Raw genomic sequence first — 23141 nt, 5'->3', positions numbered from 1 at the left:
GATTTCGAAGGAACTATGATTGCAAATATCGGTACATGTCACGTTTTATTACGGTTTACTGTATTTCAAACAGTTCCAAAATTACGAGGTATGAATCGATACTAACTTCAGTTTTTGTCGGGAAATAAGGAGCCGCTGCACGCAAAATTTGAAAATTGTCTTACCTTATTTACGCGAAGCTGTATCCGAAGATCGGCGAACCTCGGCTGGAATTCGGTAAAAATGTTGATTCCGGACGATAAATACGTCCGAGGCGTGCGCTGCACTCATGAAATGCAAATAAATTAATCTACCGAAGTGTTTTTCGCCGCCGACACTCCTCGACCTCGTGCATAAACGGTGTGTAACATTTCTTCCCTTATACATACCCCGCGCCTTTCGGATTTAACCGCCGAGCACGAATTTATTGGCACTCAGCGCTGGCGCCATCTGTTAACGAATTGTCGTACCAACTTCGATGCCGGGAGACTAGGGCAGATTTGAATCCGAATCACTTGACTTGTCGGAACGTCGCTTATTCGCTAATTTACCGCCTCTGTTTATTTTAATATTTTTACTGTGCAAAGAAAATAAACGCCAAACTACCGATCGCATACCTCTATTTTGTTTTTACAAACTCTTCCACCCAACGATAATTACTATTATTATTATCATCCTCATCTTTTTAAGCATTAAATTGTCAACAATTTCTTACAATATAATGAAAGCGGTACAGCCGTACGAAATGTATAATTCGTTGTGAAAGCAACCCACGAATATATTATTTACACGATACTACATGAGCCTGGGAGTGTCTGTTCACCATGTGGGTATAATAAGCTAGTTTTCATCGCAGTCAGTCGATATCGTCAGGAGTTTTTAACAAACTGACGGGAGACCGTCGGCAATTTATGACCAGTCGTAGGGTCAGATTGCCATCGACTCGGGAGGTCTTTGCGAGGGATTGTGGTACAGCCCAGCCATCGCTTCCTGAAGCGCTCTCAAACACGCAATGTTCGACTTAAAGCCTCCGGCTTTTTCTGCCGGCTTCTCGCTTCTGACGTGCGCGATATATCCGCCAGATTCCATTTCCTGCCAGCCAGGAGGATGCGGACCTTCGACTTCCTGCTCGATACGCTTGTAGCAGTAGGTAGGACCTTCCTCGACTTTCGGTACAGGCATGAATGTCTGCTGACCCTGTCTGCCGAATTTTATTCCGGTACTGAATTGGGTTACTTTTGCGACCGGCACGACCTTAGCTTCCTCTCTGGTCGCCTGGATCGTAGACGCGAACGTCTCGACAATGTTCGCGGCGTCCGCTTCTGAGAACATTAGCTCGTCGATGAGAGCCTCTTTCTCACGTATTTTTTTCTTCTTCATTTCAGCCTCCTGCTTTATCAACTCCAATTTCCGCTCCTCCTCCTGCTGCTTTTCCAGCTCTAACAATTCCTCAAGCTCGTATTCCTCCCTGCCCAGCTTGGACTTGCTTTTCAAAATTTGTTCCTTGTTCGCCTTCTTGTACTGCTCTATCCTCTTGTTCGTCTCTATTACGTCGATATTGTTGGCCAGGTTGTATATTATCGTTTCAATTTCCTCGAGGTAATCGTTGTACTCTCGCAGCGTTGTAAAGTCCTCCTCTTTTTTGTTGAAGTCGCGGAGTATTCTCTTGCGGATGTCTACCTCTTTTTCTACCATCGAGTCCTCGAACAATTGGACCCTGAAATTTGTTCTTCGCAACGGTATTTGACATTCGGGACAAGCGCCAGAGCCTACAAGAGAAAATAATAACAACATGTATTTGAATGTTTGTAAATAAGCGTTAGAATGGAAAACGATGTAATGGAACTGTGAGCATCGATAATTACCCTTCAAAAACAAGAGATCGACGCAACTTTCGCATAACGCGTGTCCACACACGTTTACCATCAACTTCAACGACGGATTTCTGTACTTGGTCGTTTTACAACGGGGACAAATTTGGTCGTCCATTGTGACAAGTGATTATTGTTCAACCAGCAAGGAATAAATGAGGGTAAGCATAAATAACAACGTGAACTTAACCCCAGCAGCTATTTCTATTAACCGCACATTTCATAAGATACGATTATATTTTATGTCAGACTTTATTTTTCCTGAAAACTTCTCCCTGTATGCAAATCTAATGACTCGTTGAGGAACGGTATTATTACGTAGGTAGATATAAGTACATTATTTGTCAACAATACTCCAAAGCGCCCAAAAGCGCCGGATCTTTTGACGCAAAACCAAAAACCGGAAAACGCACGCGACGTGCAAGGAGAAGCCTTTGCGTTTTTTGTGCCAAACACAATTTCGTGGCGCCATCTGACACGAAATTGGTTTTTGAAACTAATCGGAAACATTCGGAAGCATTCGGAAACATGATAAACACGAGCCGGGCTCTCGAAAGTCGAGGCACCCGAAAATTTCGACCCTACAATCAGCACAATCTGGCACAATCACTCCAAACCCTCCGAACGTGATAAGTCGAGCACGCAGAATCGATGGGCTGAATTCTTGAATATATTTTAACGCACGCTACAGACGCGACGAACTCAGTTGCTTCATTCGCTCCTCGTGAAAATCTCTGTCCGTTCAGCTTGTCTTCGACGTTTGACAGTTCAGATTCTACGATCAGAACCACGGTGCTTTTTATGTATTTACGACACATCGTACGAGCGTTTTTAATTCAATCAGAGAGTACATAAAATTGTTCCAGGAGACAATCTAGCTCCGTATTAACAATTAACGCAGGTAAGTCTTTGCGCCGTGTTGATAAAAAAATATGCCTACGTGCAATCATTCGGCTGTTCGCAAAGAAAAGTGAACAACATAACCTCAAATTCAGGCCCTTCAACGTTATATGAAAGAACACTGTTGTCTCAGTTGTTACAATTATCATGATGTAAAATATTTAAGGTTAAATTCTGTCTCGAAAACTTTAACCTTAAAATTGTTTAATATGTTGATTCTCTTCAGTCATTTTAAGACATAAAGAGGCTGTTTTCGTTTTGTTTGCGGCACTTGTCAATAAATTAAATCTGTCAAGTTTTCGAGTATATGAATATTACCGTCTATATTCAATTAGTGGCTTGCATTTGGCATAACCTAACGCTAAATTTGTTGTAGCCAAATATCGAATATCTACCAAGGATAGCCTTTGACTTACATTGTAAAAAACGTAATTTCACTCTAAAGGATTCGATTCAATACCTTATCAGCAAATGCAAAATGCAAGCCAAAGGCTTTGGAAGTACCGTGTTGGAGTCGGTTGGGTCTGCTTTCAGAAATAGTCCGAGTAGCACAGATCTCCTTATGAACAGTATTGGCGAGACGTGCAATGAGTTCAAGAAGCAATACGACTCGTGTTTCCATTTCTGGTTCGCTGAGAAATTCCTGAAAGGGGAAACAAACGACTCCATGTGTGCTCCTTTGTTCAAAGTCTACCAGCAGTGTGTAAAGGTAATTTTATTACTATTTAGTTATTATTATTTCAAAATAGGTTTTTGTCACCGTGACCAGATTGAGCGGAACGTCAGCATGGAAGCATGCAGTGAATTAAAACAGAAATACGACGCTTGTTTCAATTATTGGTTCTCTGAAAAATTTCTCAAGGGCGATAGAAACGACTCGATGTGCTCTAGCTTGCTCAAAGTCTATAAAGAGTGCGTGGCGGTGAGTTGGACTCAAAGAAACGAAAACTTGAAATCTCTTCGATAAACTATGTCAACCTCAAGATTAATCAATCCTCAGTTTCAAATTCAGCTCTGTACTTTTTTCTCGCAACCAATGGTTCTCTATCTTTCAAATTTCAGAAAGCTATGAAGGATCAGCACATAGAGATTAAAGATGTGGAAGCTAACTACCTAGGTACAGATCAGGAGAAAACAGCCCCGCCTCGCAGCTGACAATTAGTCGATAGACCGTGGATGCCAATATCGTCTTGGATGTCAGCTATGCTTTGCTCGCCGTGCATGCCGCTGGCACAAGTTACGATCCCATCGGTACCTCATAAAGTTACCAACAGTGAGGCGGCGGTACAGAAGCATGCATCGCCGGATCCTTAATTCAGTAGAATAAAAGCTATTAACAAAGATTGAAGTAATTTATATGAATTTACTTTCAGGTAAAATTGTTTTATATCTCTAGGTATGGATGATTTCATTATGCAATATGTTTATAAGGCTGAAGCTAGCAGCCGGAATTAGCAGCCAAATTTTCTAATGTTCGTTCGGATAAGGTAGTGAAATACGAAGATCTAAATTTATTTAAATACCTCGAACTCCCGATACTTTAATAGAATTATGTTGATAAAACTGAACGATATTTTTCTATTTCTAAAAAGTTAAACACGTTCGGCTGCTAGCTTCGGCTTCATGTATGTTCAACAATAACTACTTATTTTAATCTCTTTGTGTGGCGGTAAAGGTAGTAAGCGTAAACCTCGATTATTAATGCCTGAAAAGATTATTCTTAATTATTGTCACCACTCAGCAATTTTAAAGAGACATTCGATGCTTCTCATTGATTATACTCAGGTTTATCAATTGCATATTTCCAAGGCATTCTGCTTTAGGAATGCCAAATGTAAAAAAACGTTTCAAAGCTTCTACTCGAGACTAGCTTAAATGTATAACAATTGGCTCGTAGCACAATGATTTCAACTGTTTTACAGAGCCAATGATGGTTTAGCGAATCGAATTCCATATTTCCTTATCAAGTATCAAGAATGTGTGTATACATATGTGTAATATAAATGTATAGAAAACTATCAAACACTTGTCCAATGTCATATAAATTATTAATTTTTTTATTTTAATTCCTTATTTTCCATGCGTATTTTGTATTCAGAGATGAGAGGAAAGTTATGGGAAACACAATTGGCGTATGTAAGAAGAGTTTATTAACGAGACCTAAGACTATACAGTACAGTTCTTCTGATTAATGGTAAACATGTCGGACATTCGACAGACATTCAAATAACGGAATTATTTTCCAGATGTGAATTTTGAGAGACCTTCGAGTAAACTGATGTATGCCGTATGTTCATAGGTCGTACTCAGCTCAATCAGTTTCTCAGCAAATTCGTTTGACACTCCTTTCTCCTCAAGATAGTTCATCAGTAAATCATAAAGATACTGTCGAATGAAATGATTATTTTCATTATAATGTCGTTGCAAGGGAAAAATTTTTTTTCAGTATTATGCCATATCTGTTATTATATACTTACGCCATCAATAACATCACCAGCGACAGCATAAATTTTATCATTGTGTTCTCCTTCGTACAATGTTATTTCGTCTATGCCAAAGATATCGTCTGCACAGGGCACAAGTCAAAATTGTTTCATGTAGTGAACGTACTACTCTATTTAATTTTAATTTTTCTATTTACGTAAGTTGCAATGTTGCACTTTTATAAGGGTTTGTCGATCCACCGTGACTGAGATAATTTCGTTGTTTATGATATTACCCAATGCCAACGGTAGCACTTTACTTTTCCAAAGGTAAATTATCAAAAAGACAAAAAGTTTGTCAATTTGTACTCAACGCTTTGGATACCATTCACGTCCGATCAACCACAATTTTAAAACAGAATGCAGCGTAAATTTAGTCAAATTGAAAAAAAAGAAAAAAATGTAACTCCAATATTTCGTATTGGCGAGGTTTTTTTAAAATTTAATTTGGTCCATGGGAGGGAAAAAAAAACTTACTGTAGCCATCATCGGCACCAGAAGCTTGCGGTTCATTATTGAATGAACATGTGAACCCTAGAGTTTGATTTCCTCTTTCAATATCAACTTCGAAGCTTGGCTTGCTTTTCATTTCTCCAAATTCAGCCTTGTCCTCTGGGGTGTCAATGTCAGGTTCAGAATCAGAATCGACAGTATGATTGACATTGAAATTTATCGTTATGCTAAAAAATTACGAATTCAGTCAAGTTTTTGTCACAAAATTGTAATAACTATAGCAAGAAGATCGCTAAACAATTTTTGGCTTACGTTTCATCTCCATGTTTTTTGGTGAGCGTAACCTCCGCTCCATCTAACGATATCTTAAAGCCGTCTAACTCTGTGGGAATGGTCTTCATTTTTTGTGCCTTCTTTTCCGCAACAATTTCCTCAGCTAAAAAGAGTCCCAATTCTTTCTCCGCTATAGCATCAACCATGTAAATGACAAAAAATTGCAATTGAATAAATAGAGAGAAAATTATCACTTAAAAAAAAACCAAATAATAGTAATAATAATAATAGTAAGTTATATTTCGGGCGGAGAAGTTACGAGGTGACATTGAAAAATGACCCTAACCTTTGGTGTGTGCCTTTCGGGAGCAGCCGCAGCTGCAAAAATCGCTGGGATTTTGAATTTTGTAACTCGTTAGTGGTGCAAGTTCGTTTTGCCGGCTGCACATGTTCCACATCGTTCTTGCGAAATCCCTTCGTGCCGTGCCGCCGACAACAACGGTAGATTGTGTTAATCCCTTGAGAGTTGAGGCCCTCAGAGCGGTTCTGACTATTCCGTTCATCTTTCTGTCTTCTGGCTTATACCGCCGTTGATAATTGTTGTAATTAATTTACACTGTTTTCTAAAATTCGGCTGATGCACGGCTTGGCACGGCTCGCGATCAAGCTACTCCTTGCGCGGAAAAGGTTGCGTCAGGGCTACGTTCACTCTTGTATTCTCGTCTTCCTCTACCATACTTGCCTCTACCCTGTTCGCCGACCGGATGTTCGTTAAGGTGAGCTCAAAACCACAAACTAGTCAGGTATACTTAGACGCAGATATGGGGTGAAAATTATTATCGTATAATGTGACTTTCAGTGGACTTTCCACGCCGAAGTGCAGGCATTTTTCTCGACGGTTGATGCGTGTAATCTTAGTGACCGGAAGTTGACTCCGTGTTACAAAGAGTTTAGTAAACGCAGCCGTCATTTTGCAGCGGCGCTACTGATTTCGAGTATTCGAGTAATTTCGTCTTCGTTCGGCATGTCGGCTTGTAAACGTAGGAGATACGTTTCGCAAAGATACGTATAGACGGACGAAAATCAGGTGCCAAATAACACCAGTTGATTAATTGGAAGAGCAAATTGGGCGCGATGTTGCTGAACAACTAGCGATACCCTATTTGCAACAGAAACCAAGGTAAATACAACACTCACGACATTCTCGTGATCAAAATGGCTGACGATTTGTGTCCTTACCGCATTCTCGCCAATGAAAATCAACGGTCGGCGTCGATTTTGACTGATCACTAAACGGAAATTTTTGCTTATTTAACCTCAAAAATATCATAATTATTTCACTAATCGAATAAAAGTAATAAAAGCTTTTAAGATCCCAATTTGACAATGGAAGTCAACCATAACCAAAGGATGTGTATTTACAGGCCTCAACGCCGCATTTTTATTACTCAATAACTCTGTAAATGATTGACAGATTACGTGACATTTTCTTGCCACATTGTATTTCCGTATTGATTTACTTTCACGTATTTAATTCGGATTGCATGATATCTAGGTCAATTGGCACGATTTCTTATATGCTCATTTACGTCTAGTTATACTAGTTTTTCAACTCATAATTTTTATAATAATTAGCTGATTGATCAAAGATTTAAAAAATTTCTTTTCAGCTAAATAAGTCAGCGTCAAAATGTCTATACCGCCTTACTTGCTGGGCCCAAACCCATGGGCCACCATGATGGCCCAGCAGCAGGCCCACGCTCAGCTTGCAGCTGCGCAAGCTCACGCGCAAGCAGCGGCTCATGCTCAGGCAGCCCATCATGCTCACATGCAAGCAATGGCTGGGCCGCCGCTACCGCAGCTGCCTAAGCAGCCCGAAGTTATTTCCGAAGATAAATTGCAGGAAAAAGGTAAGAATGGATTATTATTGTTAATGTTGGAAAGACAGAAAAGGTCCTTTACGCATATGTATTATTTTCTAGTGATTAAAGGAAACATCTGAAAAATTAATATATTTCCAAATGGCATTCATTGATGAAAACTTTTCACATATGATTAGATAACTTGATTTTGTTATCCCACTTTCTGCAAATTTTAGCTCAAAAGTGGCAGCAATTACAGTCCAAACGTTTTGCGGAGAAACGTAAATTTGGGTTCGTCGATGCTCAGAAGGAGGATATGCCACCTGAGCACATAAGAAAGATTATTAGAGATCATGGAGATATGAGCAGCCGAAAATACAGACATGACAAACGTGTTTATTTGGGGTAATTATCGTGTATCAGTGTTCGATGAAGCTCTATTTTTGTTTGTAATTTTGTCTTCACCTTTTGTTATACGGTCATTATATTAATTACAGTGCTCTGAAATACATGCCTCATGCTGTGATGAAATTGTTGGAAAACATGCCAATGCCATGGGAACAAATTCGGGACGTCAAAGTGCTGTATCATATCACCGGAGCCATCACATTTGTCAATGAAATTCCATGGGTCATTGAACCAGTCTATATCGCTCAGTGGGGGTGAGTTTTTAAAGAATTTCTAACTCTTTGTTAAGAGAGAAAAAAAGGTCAAATAATTACTTCGGCTCAATGTTTGATCGTGATTAAAATTTAGTGAATTTAATTTTAAGAACAATGTGGATCATGATGAGGCGTGAGAAACGAGACAGAAGACATTTCAAAAGAATGAGATTTCCTCCGTTCGATGATGAAGAACCGCCTCTAGATTATGCAGACAATGTGTTGGATGTCGAGCCTTTGGAAGCCATACAAATCGAGCTTGACTCGGAGGAAGACGAATCGGTTGCTACATGGTTTTACGAGCACAAACCTTTGGTTGGGACGAAGTAAGTAAATACTTGATTATGATGCTGAGCTCAGCTGAAATTTTTCTTGAAAGTGAACTAAATTATTTCATTAGCAATATCAGGACCTTTCGCAGCTTTGGCGTCAATATATGACCTGCTGCCCAACTCCTGACAATATACGTCATTTATACACCAATTTCATGATGAATCGCGTAGGGGTCCTGAAATCAGTCATTCATGTGGTCTGACGGTTGCAGCGTTGTTGTTTGCTTGTCTGAGATAAGACAAATGCAACGTTGTGATTGGATCAAACGCTAATCTGAAATAGACTTACGTATATACTCAAAATTTAGCAGTCTGAAGAAACATGACCAAAATTATTTCACGCAACGAAATTTTTCTAATAATTTCCAGGCATGTTAATGGATCAACTTATCGTAAGTGGAACTTGTCCCTTCCACAAATGGCAACATTATATCGTTTGGCCAATCAGCTGCTGACTGATTTGGTTGATCAAAATTTCTTCTACCTCTTTGATCCAAAGTCGTTCTTTACTGCAAAAGCTTTGAACATGGCCATTCCTGGCGGTCCTAAGTTTGAGCCCCTTGTGAAGGATTCAAATGCTGCTGACGAGGATTGGAACGAGTTCAACGATATAAATAAAATAATCATCCGACAACCAATTCGTACGGAATATCGTATCGCTTTTCCTTATCTGTACAACAACATGCCACACTTCGTTCATCTTTCGTGGTAGGTAGTTTTACTTGCAGATTATTTTTTAAATTTCTGCAGATTCTGTTATTATATTGATATCCACACCAGTTTTAAGACAATATTAAAATTATATGTGGTCTTACTAGCCGTGTGGTAAAATATTTAGTGATCGTTATTCGTCACCCTCGTAGAGGAGAGAGGGCGACTGCTGAAATCACAGACAAATTTTTAAATTTAACATTACTATCCTTATATTTGTTTAATTATATCCTGGTCGCAGGTACCACGCACCTAACGTTGTCTACATCAAGACCGAGGATCCAGATTTACCTGCCTTTTATTTTGACCCATTGATCAACCCGATTTCACACCGAAATTCATTGAAGGTACATCCATTGCTCTTTAATAAATGCTGCGTAGAGATTATCATATTTGATTTCGAGCTGTTCCATGTCGACATCCCTGTTCAATGAGTTGTTCAACTAAAATAGCTCGTAGATGAAGGGTCATTTTTGCCCTGCGTTAGCGCAGCATGACTAACGGAGTTTCCAAAATGACGACACTGTATTTTATTCATCGAGTTTCATTCAAAATCTCCACAATTCACAATTTAATTTTAGAAAATCCTCTCTTTCCGTAGACAATGGAGCCTCTTCTTGAAGAAGATGAAGATTTTGTACTGCCTGAAGAGGTTCAGCCATTTTTGCAGGAGACTCCGCTTTATACAGACAACACGGCTAATGGAATTGCTCTGCTTTGGGCACCACGTCCGTTTAATACACGATCTGGCAGAACTAGACGAGCGATTGATATTCCCCTGGTAAAATCTTGGTACCGCGAACATTGTCCACCGGGACAGCCAGTCAAAGTTCGTGTCAGTTACCAGAAATTGCTAAAGTACTTTGTCCTGAATGCATTGAAACACAGGCCTCCAAAGCCACAGAAAAAACGATACCTCTTCAGGTCTTTCAAATCGACCAAGTTCTTCCAGACTACAACTATCGACTGGGTAGAAGCTGGTCTTCAAGTATGCAGGCAGGGATACAATATGTTGAACTTGCTCATTCACAGAAAGAATTTGAACTATCTTCATCTTGATTATAACTTTAACTTGAAACCGGTCAAGACTTTGACCACCAAAGAGAGAAAGAAGTCGCGTTTTGGAAATGGTGAGTGGTAAAAATGTCAAAGATCATAAGTTTGGACTGTAATGTGCTAGTCGTAATGCTTGTTTTTACTTTCAGCATTCCATCTCTGTCGTGAAATCCTCCGACTGACCAAACTGATTATCGATTCTCATGTTCAGTACCGTTTGAACAACGTTGATGCCTTTCAACTCGCTGACGGGCTTCAATACATCTTTGCTCATGTCGGACAACTTACTGGCATGTATCGCTACAAGTACAAACTGATGAGGCAGATTAGAATGTGCAAAGACTTGAAGCACCTTATCTATTACAGATTTAACACTGTGAGTATTTTTTTGCTTTTTTTTTCACGTACCGTTTCCATATTCTTGAATTTATTCACTCTGTAAAGCTCGTGTTTCACAAAAAAATCTTTTTTTCGTGTGTTGATGATAGGGTCCAGTAGGCAAAGGTCCCGGATGTGGATTCTGGGCACCTGGATGGAGAGTGTGGCTATTCTTCATGCGTGGTATCACACCGCTGCTCGAACGCTGGCTTGGTAATCTTTTGTCTAGGCAGTTCGAGGGACGGCATTCCAAAGGGGTTGCAAAGACTGTGACCAAACAGCGAGTCGAGTCGCACTTCGATCTCGAATTGCGAGCCTCTGTGATGCACGACATCGTTGACATGATGCCTGAAGGTATTAAACAGAACAAAGCCAGAACAATTCTTCAACATCTTAGCGAGGCTTGGAGATGCTGGAAAGCTAACATTCCATGGAAGGTTTGTGACTTGATTCCGTTTCGTCTCTTGATTCGTTTTTTCGTCACTCTTGAGTGACAATTTGTTTTTTGTATAGGTTCCAGGGCTGCCTATTCCGATCGAAAATATGATTCTTCGATACGTTAAGATGAAGGCTGACTGGTGGACTAACACCGCACATTACAATCGCGAACGTATTAGGCGAGGTGCTACAGTCGATAAGACAGTCTGTAAAAAGAACTTGGGACGTCTGACAAGACTCTACTTGAAGGCAGAGCAGGAAAGGCAACACAATTACTTGAAAGTGAGTGTTAAAAGGTTGATTCTTCGATTAAATACCTGACGCACGAAGTAATGCTAATTTTCTGTGGTCGAATTAATTTTAGGATGGACCGTACATCTCTCCAGAAGAAGCTGTTGCCATTTATACAACGACAGTTCACTGGCTTGAGTCTCGTCGATTTGCGCCAATACCATTCCCACCATTATCTTACAAACACGACACGAAACTTTTGATTCTTGCTTTGGAAAGATTGAAGGAAGCCTACAGCGTGAAGTCAAGGTTAAATCAGAGCCAGCGAGAGGAACTCGGATTGATTGAACAAGCCTACGACAATCCTCATGAGGCGTTGTCAAGGATTAAACGTCATCTATTGACGCAGAGGGCGTTCAAAGAGGTAAGCATCGTAAAACTTTTATTGTGTGTTTTTGTTTTTGCTAATGTACAAAACCATTACTCTGTTCTGGTCTGAATATTCATGATGACAGATTTGTGTAGGGGTCTGAAATCAGCCATTTGTGAGGCTGACTTCTGGTTCAGTGAGCAGATGTTTGTCTGAGATGAACATCTGCCCTGTTTTAGTTGGAAAAATAGCACAACCTGAATTGTTTGATATGGAAAATAACTTTTTCTCCCCAAAAATGTCCTCTCCCTCAACTTCGCGATCTATTTCTAGGTCGGAATCGAGTTTATGGATCTCTACAGTCACCTGATTCCCGTCTACGACGTTGAGCCGTTGGAAAAAATCACGGATGCGTACCTGGATCAATATCTCTGGTACGAGGCCGACAAACGCAGACTTTTCCCACCCTGGGTAAAGCCATCTGATACAGAACCGCCTCCACTTTTGGTGTACAAGTGGTGTCAGGGTATAAACAACTTGCAGGATGTGTGGGATGTTAGTGAAGGCGAATGCAACGTCCTGCTTGAGTCGAAGTTTGAGAAACTGTACGAAAAAATTGATTTAACATTACTCAACAGACTCCTCAGGCTCATCGTTGATCACAATATCGCTGATTACATGACAGCAAAGAACAACGTTGTCATAAATTACAAGGTAATTATTATTTCCATATTCTTTACATTATAAAATTTCGAGGATGTAGAAATTGCTAAATAATTCAATTATCTGTCAGCCTTCTACTAGTGCCTCGTAAAGTAACGATCACTTTTGCCCTGTACTGGTTTCTCATACCTGATACAGTTTCCAAGATGATGACAAGTTGAATCGATTTCAAGACTGTCGTATTTTCTTCAGGAGTTTACGATTGACAAAGTTTTTTACCTTATTTCCAGGACATGAATCACACGAACAGTTACGGTATTATAAGAGGTCTGCAATTCGCTTCGTTCATAGCACAATACTATGGCTTGGTATTGGACTTACTCGTGCTCGGTTTGCAAAGAGCAAGCGAAATGGCTGGGCCACCGCAAATGCCCAACGATTTTCTGACTTTCCAAGATGTAGCTTCTGAAACGGCTCATCCAATTCGTTTATTCTGCAGATACGTGGATAGAATCCACTTGTTTCTCAGGTAAAATTGTGATCCAGTTTTTTAGTGAACGTAATATAAAGTTTCTTGCGGAAATTTCATTAAGTATATTTACAGGTTCACAGCAGAAGAAGCCAGAGATCTGATACAACGGTACTTGACCGAACATCCAGATCCGAACAACGAAAATATCGTAGGTTACAACAATAAGAAGTGCTGGCCTAGAGATGCGAGAATGCGCTTGATGAAACACGACGTAAACCTGTGAGTGTTTGGCCGTTTTATACATTAATTTCTAATTTTTTCACGCAAACGATTAATTATCTACTGTTGAAGTTCTTTTTTGTTTAATTCGCAGCGGTCGAGCCGTATTCTGGGACATAAAGAACAGATTGCCTCGGTCGACGACCACCATTCAGTGGGAGAATAGTTTTGTGAGTGTCTACAGTAAAGACAATCCCAATTTGTTATTCAACATGAGTGGTTTCGAGTGTCGCATATTACCAAAATGCAGAACGACGCATGAAGAATTCACGCACAGAGACGGAGTTTGGAATCTGCAGAATGAAATCACTAAGGAAAGGACGGCACAGTGTTTCCTCAGAGTTGACGACGAAAGTCTTCAGAGATTCCACAACAGAGTCAGACAGATCCTCATGGCGTCTGGGTCGACTACTTTCACCAAAATCGTAAACAAATGGAACACTGCGCTCATCGGTCTCATGACTTACTTCCGCGAAGCTGTTGTCAATACTCAAGAACTTCTGGATCTACTTGTCAAGTGCGAGAACAAAATTCAAACTAGAATCAAGATCGGTTTGAACTCTAAAATGCCTTCGAGATTTCCACCTGTCGTTTTCTATACTCCCAAAGAACTTGGAGGACTCGGTATGCTGTCTATGGGACACGTTCTCATTCCACAGGTAATTCGAACATATTTCAATAATGTATCAGTCAGGTGTGCGTCGTTTCAAATCTTTCATTCTTTTCATTGATAATTTCAGTCTGACCTGAGATGGTCAAAGCAAACTGACGTTGGAATTACTCATTTCCGATCCGGAATGAGTCACGACGAGGATCAGTTGATTCCCAACTTGTACAGATACATTCAGCCATGGGAATCAGAGTTCATTGATTCTCAACGAGTGTGGGCCGAGTACGCGTTGAAGCGTCAAGAGGCGAATGCGCAAAATCGTCGTCTCACTCTGGAAGATCTTGAAGACAGTTGGGATCGTGGTATACCAAGGATAAACACACTCTTCCAAAAGGATAGGCACACTCTTGCCTATGACAAAGGATGGAGAATCCGAACAGAATTCAAACAGTACCAGGTCATTACATTGTTTCAAACTTTCCTGAAACCCAAATTAAATTGGGCCAAGTAATTTATCGTATCTTTTATTTGGTAACTCGTGTTACAGGTACTCAAACAAAATCCGTTCTGGTGGACCCATCAACGTCACGACGGTAAATTGTGGAACTTGAACAACTACCGAACTGATATGATCCAAGCGCTTGGAGGAGTCGAAGGTATCCTTGAGCATACTCTGTTCAAAGGAACGTATTTCCCTACCTGGGAAGGTCTGTTTTGGTCAGTATTTTGCCATTGTTTAATAGTGTTGGCAATAAAATCTAAACGATTGAAATTTTTATAGCATTTCTTTTATTTTCGTAATGTAGGGAGAAGGCATCAGGATTTGAAGAGTCGATGAAGTACAAAAAATTGACAAATGCACAGAGATCTGGTTTAAATCAAATTCCGAACCGTCGTTTTACTTTGTGGTGGTCGCCGACCATCAACAGAGCCAACGTTTACGTTGGATTCCAGGTGCGTCCAAAACTAACTCCATAATTTTCAGCCACCAGATGAGCAGGGATATAACATTCCTTTTATTCGCCATAGGTGCAACTGGATCTGACTGGAATTTTCATGCACGGAAAAATTCCCACGCTAAAAATATCCCTGATTCAAATCTTCCGTGCCCATTTGTGGCAAAAGGTTCACGAGTCTATCGTCATGGATCTGTGTCAAGTGTTTGATCAAGAATTAGATGCTCTCGAGATTGAAACTGTACAAAAGGAAACTATCCACCCGAGAAAGTCTTACAAGATGAACTCGTCTTGCGCCGATATCTTGCTCTTCTCTGCGTACAAGTGGAATGTGTCCAGGCCATCTTTGCTAGCAGATTCAAAGTGAGTCATCGCTACTTTTAACGATCTTCACTCGGACTGCAATTCAATTAATATAAGTAGTCCATCGATTTAACTTACATGACGTAATCAGCAACTGTGTTGTCGCATTTTAGAGACATGATGGACAATACCACAACCCAAAAATATTGGATTGATGTCCAATTGAGGTGGGGTGACTACGATTCTCATGACATTGAACGATACGCAAGGGCGAAGTTTTTGGACTATACAACAGACAACATGTCGATTTATCCTTCTCCAACAGGGCTGCTTATCGCCATTGATTTGGCTTACAACCTGCACAGGTAATTTGTAAGAGACGGTACATCATTTGTTTTGCAAAATTACCAAGGCTAATTTTATCATTCATCAAACAGCGCATATGGTAACTGGTTCCCGGGCTGTAAGCCTCTTATCCAGCAAGCGATGGCAAAGATAATGAAAGCCAACCCTGCGCTTTATGTACTAAGAGAGCGCATCAGGAAGGCTCTTCAACTCTACTCTTCAGAACCAACAGAGCCTTACCTATCGTCACAAAATTACGGAGAGCTGTTCTCAAATCAGATTATTTGGTAGGTGGATTATTTTTCCCCACGTCTTGTCGGCAAGCACAAGTTACTTCATGACAACTGTTTTTAATTGAAAAATTATTGGTTTTTTCAGGTTTGTCGATGATACAAACGTCTACCGAGTAACGATTCACAAGACTTTTGAAGGTAATTTGACTACGAAACCTATCAACGGTGCCATCTTTATCTTCAACCCTCGCACTGGACAGCTTTTCCTCAAAATTATTCACACCTCGGTTTGGGCTGGTCAAAAGCGTCTCGGACAGGTAATTGAAATTCGCTAATTTATCATTAACGAACGCCCGATAATATGGAAACATTCTAGCTGGCGAAATGGAAAACTGCCGAGGAAGTTGCGGCATTGATTCGGTCTCTTCCCGTTGAAGAACAACCTAAACAAATTATTGTAACCAGAAAAGGAATGTTGGATCCTCTCGAGGTACGGATAAAATTTCAACCATGTTAATGGAACATGAACCAAATTTTTGAAGCAATAAAAACAACCTTCAATATTTCACTTAACTTTTACAGGTTCATTTACTCGACTTCCCTAACATCGTTATCAAAGGTTCGGAGTTGCAACTTCCGTTCCAAGCCTGTCTTAAGGTAGAAAAGTTTGGTGACCTTATTCTGAAGGCTACGGAACCTCAAATGGTTCTCTTCAATCTCTATGACGATTGGCTGAAAACAATTTCTTCGTACACGGTAAGTTGCTTTTGTTTTTTTCATAGTGAAATTAACCATATCGTACGAATAATAAAAATCAACGGAGCTGATTGAACTCTCATTTATGAAATTCATTACACAGGCATTTTCACGTCTGATCCTGATTCTGCGAGCATTACATGTCAACACAGAAAGAACAAAAGTTGTTCTCAAGCCTGACAAAACGACTATCACAGAGCCGCATCATATTTGGCCATCACTTACCGATGACGAGTGGATCAAGGTGGAAGTGCAGTTGAAGGATTTGATTTTGGCTGACTATGGAAAGAAAAACAAGTAAGTGGTCTATATTTCGTCTTATTTGATTGCGAGGAGGTTGACTTTTTAACGTGCTAACTAACTTTTCTTCAACAGCGTCAATGTTGCATCGCTAACACAGTCTGAAATTCGTGACATTATTCTTGGAATGGAGATCAGCGCTCCGTCGGCTCAGAGACAACAGATTGCCGAGATTGAAAAACAGACTAAAGAGCAATCGCAGCTCACTGCAACAACGACTAGAACAGTCAACAAACATGGTGACGAAATTATCACCGCCACTACTTCAAACTATGAAACTCAGACATTCAGTTCAAAAACGGAATGGCGAGTGAGAGCTATTTCGGCCACCAATCTTCACCTCAGAACTAACCACATATACGTTTCGTCTGACGATATCAAGGAAACCGGGTACACTTATATACTGCCAAAGAATGTTCTCAAGAAATTTGTCACCATCTCTGACTTACGCGCACAGGTATGTGGATGCGCGCTACTCGACTATGTGATAGTTTTACTGCTTTGTCGATTCATTCGTAATAATAAGTCACTCTTGTTTAGATCGCAGGGTATCTGTACGGCATTAGTCCTCCGGACAATCCTCAGGTCAAGGAGATACGGTGTATAGTAATGGCCCCACAATGGGGTACACATCAAACTGTGCATCTTCCAAGTTCTTTGCCAAACCATCAATATCTCAAAGAGATGGAACCGCTTGGATGGATACACACTCAGCCGAATGAACTGCCTCAATTATCTCCACAAGTATGTAACTTTCGTTATATGCTTAGTACTCGAAATTGTTCTTTCGTATAAGCAGTGTAGGAACGTTAAACTAACTGACAACTCGCCTATCAAGAACTACGATTATTTTTAGGACATATCAACGCACGCCAGAGTTATGGCCGAAAATCCTGGATGGGACGGAGAGAAAACAATTGTCATTACATGCAGTTTCACCCCTGGTTCATGTTCCCTCACGGCATACAAACTCACTCCTAGGTATGTGATTTTCAAATTCAATTGTTCAAACACCCTGGATCACGCCGAGAATTAAAACTTGGGTGCATTTAAATATTCGGTGTAAAAGTCATTCGTTACATTATCGGCAGCTTCACATTAGGTAGACTCTTTGGATGTCTGAAGGTTTTGAAAATTCTGCTTGTCATAGAAGTATCCTCAAATGGATGAAGTATATCAGCAATCAAATGGTGAATAATGTGTGAAAAATCACTTTTATTATAGTGGATTTGAATGGGGGAAACAAAACACGGACAAGGGAAACAATCCCAAAGGATATCTTCCAAGTCACTACGAAAAAGTACAAATGCTGCTTTCTGATCGTTTCCTGGGCTTCTTTATGGTTCCTAGTCAGGGTTCTTGGAACTACAACTTCATGGGTGAGTATTGCGTGCTTTTCGTGTGCTGTGAATACTTGATTACGTTTAAACGTGGTATAATTGATGTTGTGACTTTTCAAACAATTCACAGGCGTGAGACACGACCCGAATATGAAGTACGAACTGCAATTAGCAAATCCGAAAGAATTTTACCACGAGGTTCACCGACCCGCCCATTTCTTGAATTTCTCAAGCTTGGAAGATGGCGACGGCGTTGGAGCGGATAGGGAAGACATGTACGCGTAAACCGAAGTCGTTAAAAACGGCGTTTACCTTGATACGAACTTGCTCCAGTGGCACTGAGAGCAAAACCAGTGCCGTGAAGTGTTCGGAGAAGAATTTCGCTAACGTTTAAAATATCCACGCGGTAAATCGATTTAAACGCTCGTAAAATTCACGACCCTGAGGGTGATGGTCTTCTTTCCGATTATTATTTCACGCGCTGAACAACATTTGTCGGTATACATTCATCATTTGTTTAAAGAATTTCGCAAACAGTCGTATCAATTATTCGACAGTGTGCAAATGTTACGCGAGTCGCGTTGAGAGAAGAAAATGGAAAAAAAAAAATAAAACGAACGAATGACGAAACCAAGTGTCTAAAGATGTAAATAGTGGGATAATTATTTAACAGTGAAGTAACTTCAACTCTTTTCGCAAACACGATTTATGCACGAATGTTTAGTGTACCGTATTCTTCTTTTTCTTTATCGAAAATGAAAATAATAGTATACTTGCGACGGTGCGGTGAGACATCACACGTATGTGCGGAGCGACGGAGTTATGAAGGTTGCGACAAGAGTGAGTTTACGGAGATTTGCGCAACATAAAAATGGTTCCACGAGTCCCAAGAATCCTATTCCCTTAATTTCCAATCGGTGAGTAAAATATCTCTGTCCCATTGATAATGAATCCGAATTTTTTACGTTAAAATATTGATTGATCATTCGCTCTGAAACCGATGTCTTTCTGTACCACGCTATTTCCAATCCCGTAAACAGTATAAATACCAGATTTACGGTATAGATTTTAAAGAACGGACTATTACTGCAATTAATAATTATTACGACGCAAGTTAAATAGATTATTGTACTTTTATGAATAAAATGAATTCGGACATGAAAACGAAGGTATGAAAAATTTTATAAGATCGCCAATTAATCAGCGACCTGAACCGCGATTTCATTTTCGTGAAATCTTATTTTGTGTTACATAAATATGAAGATTTCATTTTATCGTAATTTGATTGTCTCAGGTAAGTTGATCGGCCGTTTGAAATACCTTCCTGTATTACAATGTTACAACGTGTAAAGGTGTTGGAAAATTATTTCGGTTGTGAACTTTGAGAAATTTGTTTATTCATAAGCATATCACAATACAAAAAGCAATATTCAAGATTTGAACAATCGTGCTTCATTATACATATAGAGTAAGTATTATTCGTAATAAGATACACGAATATACATATAAGGTAGGTGCGGTTTAATATAATTAACAACAATTGTGTCACAATATTTTAAGTATGTACCAAACAGATACTGAAAACCGGTGTCAATAAGTACCGAAAAAAAAAACAAAAAAAAAAAAAAAAAAAAATGATTGTTAAACGAATTAGACATCCCGTGAAAAGTTTTTATTAGCAAGTGATAACAACGCGATTGAAAATTTAAATCTATAACCGCTGTCAAATTTGGAGAGTTTACTTAAATCTCAGGTCAAAATCCGACGTATGAAAATGTCATTTTTGTTTTAATTCCTTTTTTTTTCCTTATTCATTGAATGTAAATAACAAATATATCGTTAAGGTATTCGTGTTGATCAAAAAAAATATTTACTCGTGTTCTTATCGCACAAAATACAGATACACATCCACACCCACGCAAAATTTATCGCCTAGCCTCGCGTCGATACTGTCAAAATGTTGAAATCTCAATGACTGATATAAATATAATGAATAGCTAAATATCCATTAGTAACAGTCTCCGGCTAGATAGTTATCTTCCTTTTCACCCACAAAACGTTCTCTCACGTTAAAAAAAAAAAAAAAAAAATTTCAAATTTTCCTAACATTTTTAAAGTAATGTTATTAATTATAATAGCAAAATATACACGCCGCCGGGGGCAAACATTGTGTATTACAACTTTGGTTGGAAGTAACTATACATGTTATATCGAATTAAAATAGCTATTTACAGATCGTAGATTGTCGAAAGAAAAACACCAAGGTTTATAATCATTAATGCAGCGTTTGATTGTTGCTGCAATTAGAAGATTATAAGTGATGAAAGTATAAATCTATAAGTTATAAGTAACAAATATGTTATGATTATAGCCAATTTTCGTAAAGTAGAATCACTCACTCGAAATTGTACAACAGGCGAATATATTTGGTTGCGTTAAAGATTTTGGAGAGGTAATCGATCATTTTCAAAATCAATTGTTATTGCTTCGCGTCCTGGAAGATCGATAATTTTTTTTTTTTTTTACCTTTTTTTTTATCTTTTTCCCCCAACCAACGAAGCCTCTCGAATATCTTTCAAGTTACGTAAATTTTGTATATTCTAATTACACACGTTTAATATGAGAGTTTAAAATAATAATTACATTACAATTATAATATATTTATAATTTGTCAAATCTCAAACTTTTAACTATCAGACATTAATAATATTACATCTCAGTCACTCGATGTTAAAAAAAAAAAAAAAAACAAAGAAAGAAGAACCATTCACTGGATTCAACTCACAGTGTAAAGTAAGATGGGATTATATTCGGATAAAATTACAATAATAATGATTATTATTGTTATTAAAACTATTTTCTATAGATAATTTTATGATCTCAACTACACGAAGAGACGAATAGATTCAAATTGTAAGTCAAAATATAATCGTAGCAAACTATTTGTAGATTTAAAATTGCGATATATAGTGAAAACTTGCAGCGATATCGATGTTTCAACCAAAAATATTTAAAAAACAAAAAGAGAGCTTTCTCTTTATTTCAATTGGTCGTACTCGTTTATCATTTTTATTTCTTTCATGCACGTAATCAACTTTTTCTGATCTTATCGCTCTCTAAGAATGAAAAAAAAAAATGAAAAAATCTTTCCAATCGTTGCTACGAATTATACGCGTAATAATTGTGATTCACAACTCTTTCCGGTGGTAATAAACGTCGTTAATGATCCGAACTTTTTTAGGCACCGTCGCTGTCGTCAAAGTTTGTCGATTTGTATTTAGCGGCGGGTTCTGGACACGAGTTTGTTTTCTCATTCAGAGGAACGGATGTTGTGCAAGTCCGGGACGTCGAGCTGTGATAAGCGCTCCTCGTTGAGTCTCGTGATAAAAAATTTTCCCCTTTACATCCGAAGCGTTTCATTAATAAACGTTTAATCTTCTCCTTCCATACGAATATTATAAATATTATCACACCCTGGAGGGTGTTTGCCAAATCCGTTATGTACCAAAGGTACTCCGGACTCTTGTACGCCCAGGAGATTATCTCCATTGACCAGTTGATGCCCATAACGATGAACAATTTCAGGTACAAGTTGAACCTGCGAAATTGAAACATCGAAATAATAATTAAAACGAATGCGACGTCATTTTTTTTTTTTTTCTTCATCACAAATGGGACGATAGTCAATTTTGTTAGTCTGAATACCCTTGTGTATTATACAGGGTGTATTAATACGGGGGATTTTTTAATTTGGTATTGGAAAAACACGGAAAATAGAACAATTTTTTATCTAGGGGATCGGAAATCATTTTTTGACGTAACAAGTTTACTTTTTTTCCTCGAGAAAACAAATTTGCTCAACGCTGACGGTGTTTGCAAGTTACATTTTTCTTTTTAGCAACTTACTAGAACTTGGAGAAAATTTCAGGGAAAACTAGATTTTAGGTAATGGAAAATGTGGAAATGGCGTGGAATTTTTTTTTTTTCCCAAAAAAAATTTGTGGCCACCCTGTAAATTGTTACAGAGAAAATATTTAAGGAGGTGACAATTATTGAAAGTGGTGTTTAAATCGACTATGGAAAAGACATCAAAAAAAAAAGATAGAGACGAAACTATTTTTCGCCAAAAGTATTCGCGGTGAGAAAATGTTAAAACTGTGTAATCGACGGGTTTCTCTTTCCACTTGGACGAGGCAATCAAAATTAGCCCGTCGGTGTTTGAGCGTGAATAGTATCGGTTTATTGCTTCAAACTTTTAGTATAAACAAGTTAATATAAACCTGACAATTTCGGCCAGATGATTTTCTTGACAAGAAGAGAAGGAGAACTAAAATTGAAGCTCTATAATATTTGTAATATAGGGAAAATTTACAGCCTTACGATTGATTCATCGTGTGAATTAAATCACGTTAGTCGTGTTAAAAAATTTGTATTACAAACTGAATTCGGATTAACGTCGTCGAAAAACATTATTGCCAAACTGTCAGCGGAAGGTTGTATCGTGGCGAAGTGTTTTTTAAAAGTTTTTTTTAATCTAAATTTTATTTACTACCACGGGTGATAAAATTAATGGATTTCTTTTTTATATACATTTATAAATATTGACATATTATCAAACGCGGAGATTTCATTGTGTACTAAAATTGTACGAACTAAAATTTTTCACTCACCACTGCTTATTATCATCGTGACGCCTGCTTTCTGTTCCTTTCAATTGATGCGCCGTGTTCTTTTTATGTTGTATAATCTTTGCCGCCGTTAAGATGAACAAAATTATGTTACAGAGAACCGTCAATCCCATCGGTATGTAAAAATAGTAAGCTTTCGCCATTTCCGCTGTAAAAAAAATTTAAATTTATAATATTTGTATAATACGGATCTATTA

The 23141-nt window shown here is 38.7% G+C and overlaps 5 protein-coding genes across 9 annotated transcripts in view; 2 read left to right on the top strand and 3 right to left on the bottom strand.

The window, feature by feature from the left end:
• Window positions 1-582: 582 nt before the first annotated feature.
• LOC124183087 (CDK-activating kinase assembly factor MAT1) lies at window positions 583-2379 on the bottom strand. The gene is made up of 2 exons (XM_046571107.1): window positions 1845-2379; window positions 583-1748 (listed from the first exon to the last, which is right to left on the bottom strand). The coding sequence occupies exons 1-2, from the start codon at window positions 1966-1968 to the stop codon at window positions 907-909; spliced, it is 966 nt and encodes a 321-aa protein (XP_046427063.1). The 5' UTR covers window positions 1969-2379; the 3' UTR covers window positions 583-906.
• Window positions 2380-2412: 33 nt separating this feature from the next.
• Window positions 2413-4768, top strand: LOC124183090 (TP53-regulated inhibitor of apoptosis 1-like). 2 transcript variants are annotated; one of them, XM_046571113.1, is made up of 3 exons: window positions 2413-2751; window positions 3196-3459; window positions 3813-4768. In XM_046571113.1, the coding sequence occupies exons 2-3, from the start codon at window positions 3229-3231 to the stop codon at window positions 3903-3905; spliced, it is 324 nt and encodes a 107-aa protein (XP_046427069.1). In that variant the 5' UTR covers window positions 2413-2751; window positions 3196-3228; the 3' UTR covers window positions 3906-4768. The 2 variants fall into 2 exon arrangements, with proteins under 2 accessions (XP_046427069.1, XP_046427070.1); XM_046571114.1 differs by having other exon boundaries at window positions 2419-2751; window positions 3285-3459.
• A 109-nt stretch (window positions 4769-4877) lies between these two features.
• LOC124183088 (complement component 1 Q subcomponent-binding protein, mitochondrial) lies at window positions 4878-6715 on the bottom strand. The gene is made up of 5 exons (XM_046571108.1): window positions 6306-6715; window positions 5999-6149; window positions 5711-5913; window positions 5228-5316; window positions 4878-5135 (listed from the first exon to the last, which is right to left on the bottom strand). The coding sequence occupies exons 1-5, from the start codon at window positions 6520-6522 to the stop codon at window positions 4986-4988; spliced, it is 810 nt and encodes a 269-aa protein (XP_046427064.1). The 5' UTR covers window positions 6523-6715; the 3' UTR covers window positions 4878-4985.
• A 224-nt stretch (window positions 6716-6939) lies between these two features.
• Window positions 6940-19420, top strand: LOC124183081 (pre-mRNA-processing-splicing factor 8). Its single transcript, XM_046571096.1, has 31 exons — window positions 6940-7139; window positions 7630-7869; window positions 8058-8226; window positions 8319-8483; window positions 8594-8809; window positions 9185-9523; window positions 9768-9873; window positions 10128-10656; window positions 10732-10958; window positions 11071-11397; window positions 11474-11680; window positions 11763-12053; window positions 12333-12713; window positions 12953-13191; window positions 13267-13413; window positions 13508-14072; window positions 14154-14480; window positions 14571-14740; window positions 14830-14977; window positions 15053-15342; window positions 15456-15647; window positions 15720-15914; window positions 16006-16177; window positions 16237-16350; window positions 16443-16616; window positions 16720-16913; window positions 16992-17373; window positions 17457-17660; window positions 17773-17897; window positions 18141-18295; window positions 18387-19420. Exons 2-31 carry the CDS (start codon window positions 7650-7652, stop codon window positions 18539-18541), a joined length of 7125 nt encoding a protein of 2374 aa, XP_046427052.1. The 5' UTR covers window positions 6940-7139; window positions 7630-7649; the 3' UTR covers window positions 18542-19420.
• Window positions 19421-20801: 1381 nt separating this feature from the next.
• Window positions 20802-23141, bottom strand: part of LOC124183086 (G-protein coupled receptor Mth2-like) — a 32153-nt gene continuing 29813 nt past the window's right edge. For all 4 annotated transcript variants that reach the window (XM_046571102.1, XM_046571105.1, XM_046571104.1 and 1 more), the window contains 2 exons: window positions 22927-23092; window positions 20802-21854 (listed from right to left, as the gene is read on the bottom strand). In XM_046571102.1, coding sequence (XP_046427058.1) covers window positions 21494-21854; window positions 22927-23092 — 527 coding nt within the window. In that variant the 3' untranslated portion in view covers window positions 20802-21493. The remainder of the gene's footprint in view (window positions 21855-22926; window positions 23093-23141) is intronic.

Source organism: Neodiprion fabricii, chromosome 5, assembly GCF_021155785.1.
Source record: "Neodiprion fabricii isolate iyNeoFabr1 chromosome 5, iyNeoFabr1.1, whole genome shotgun sequence".
Classification (NCBI taxonomy): Eukaryota; Metazoa; Arthropoda; class Insecta; order Hymenoptera; family Diprionidae; genus Neodiprion; species Neodiprion fabricii.
The sequence above is the reverse complement of the archived record's forward strand: the minus strand, read 5'-3'. Positions and strand labels throughout refer to the sequence as shown.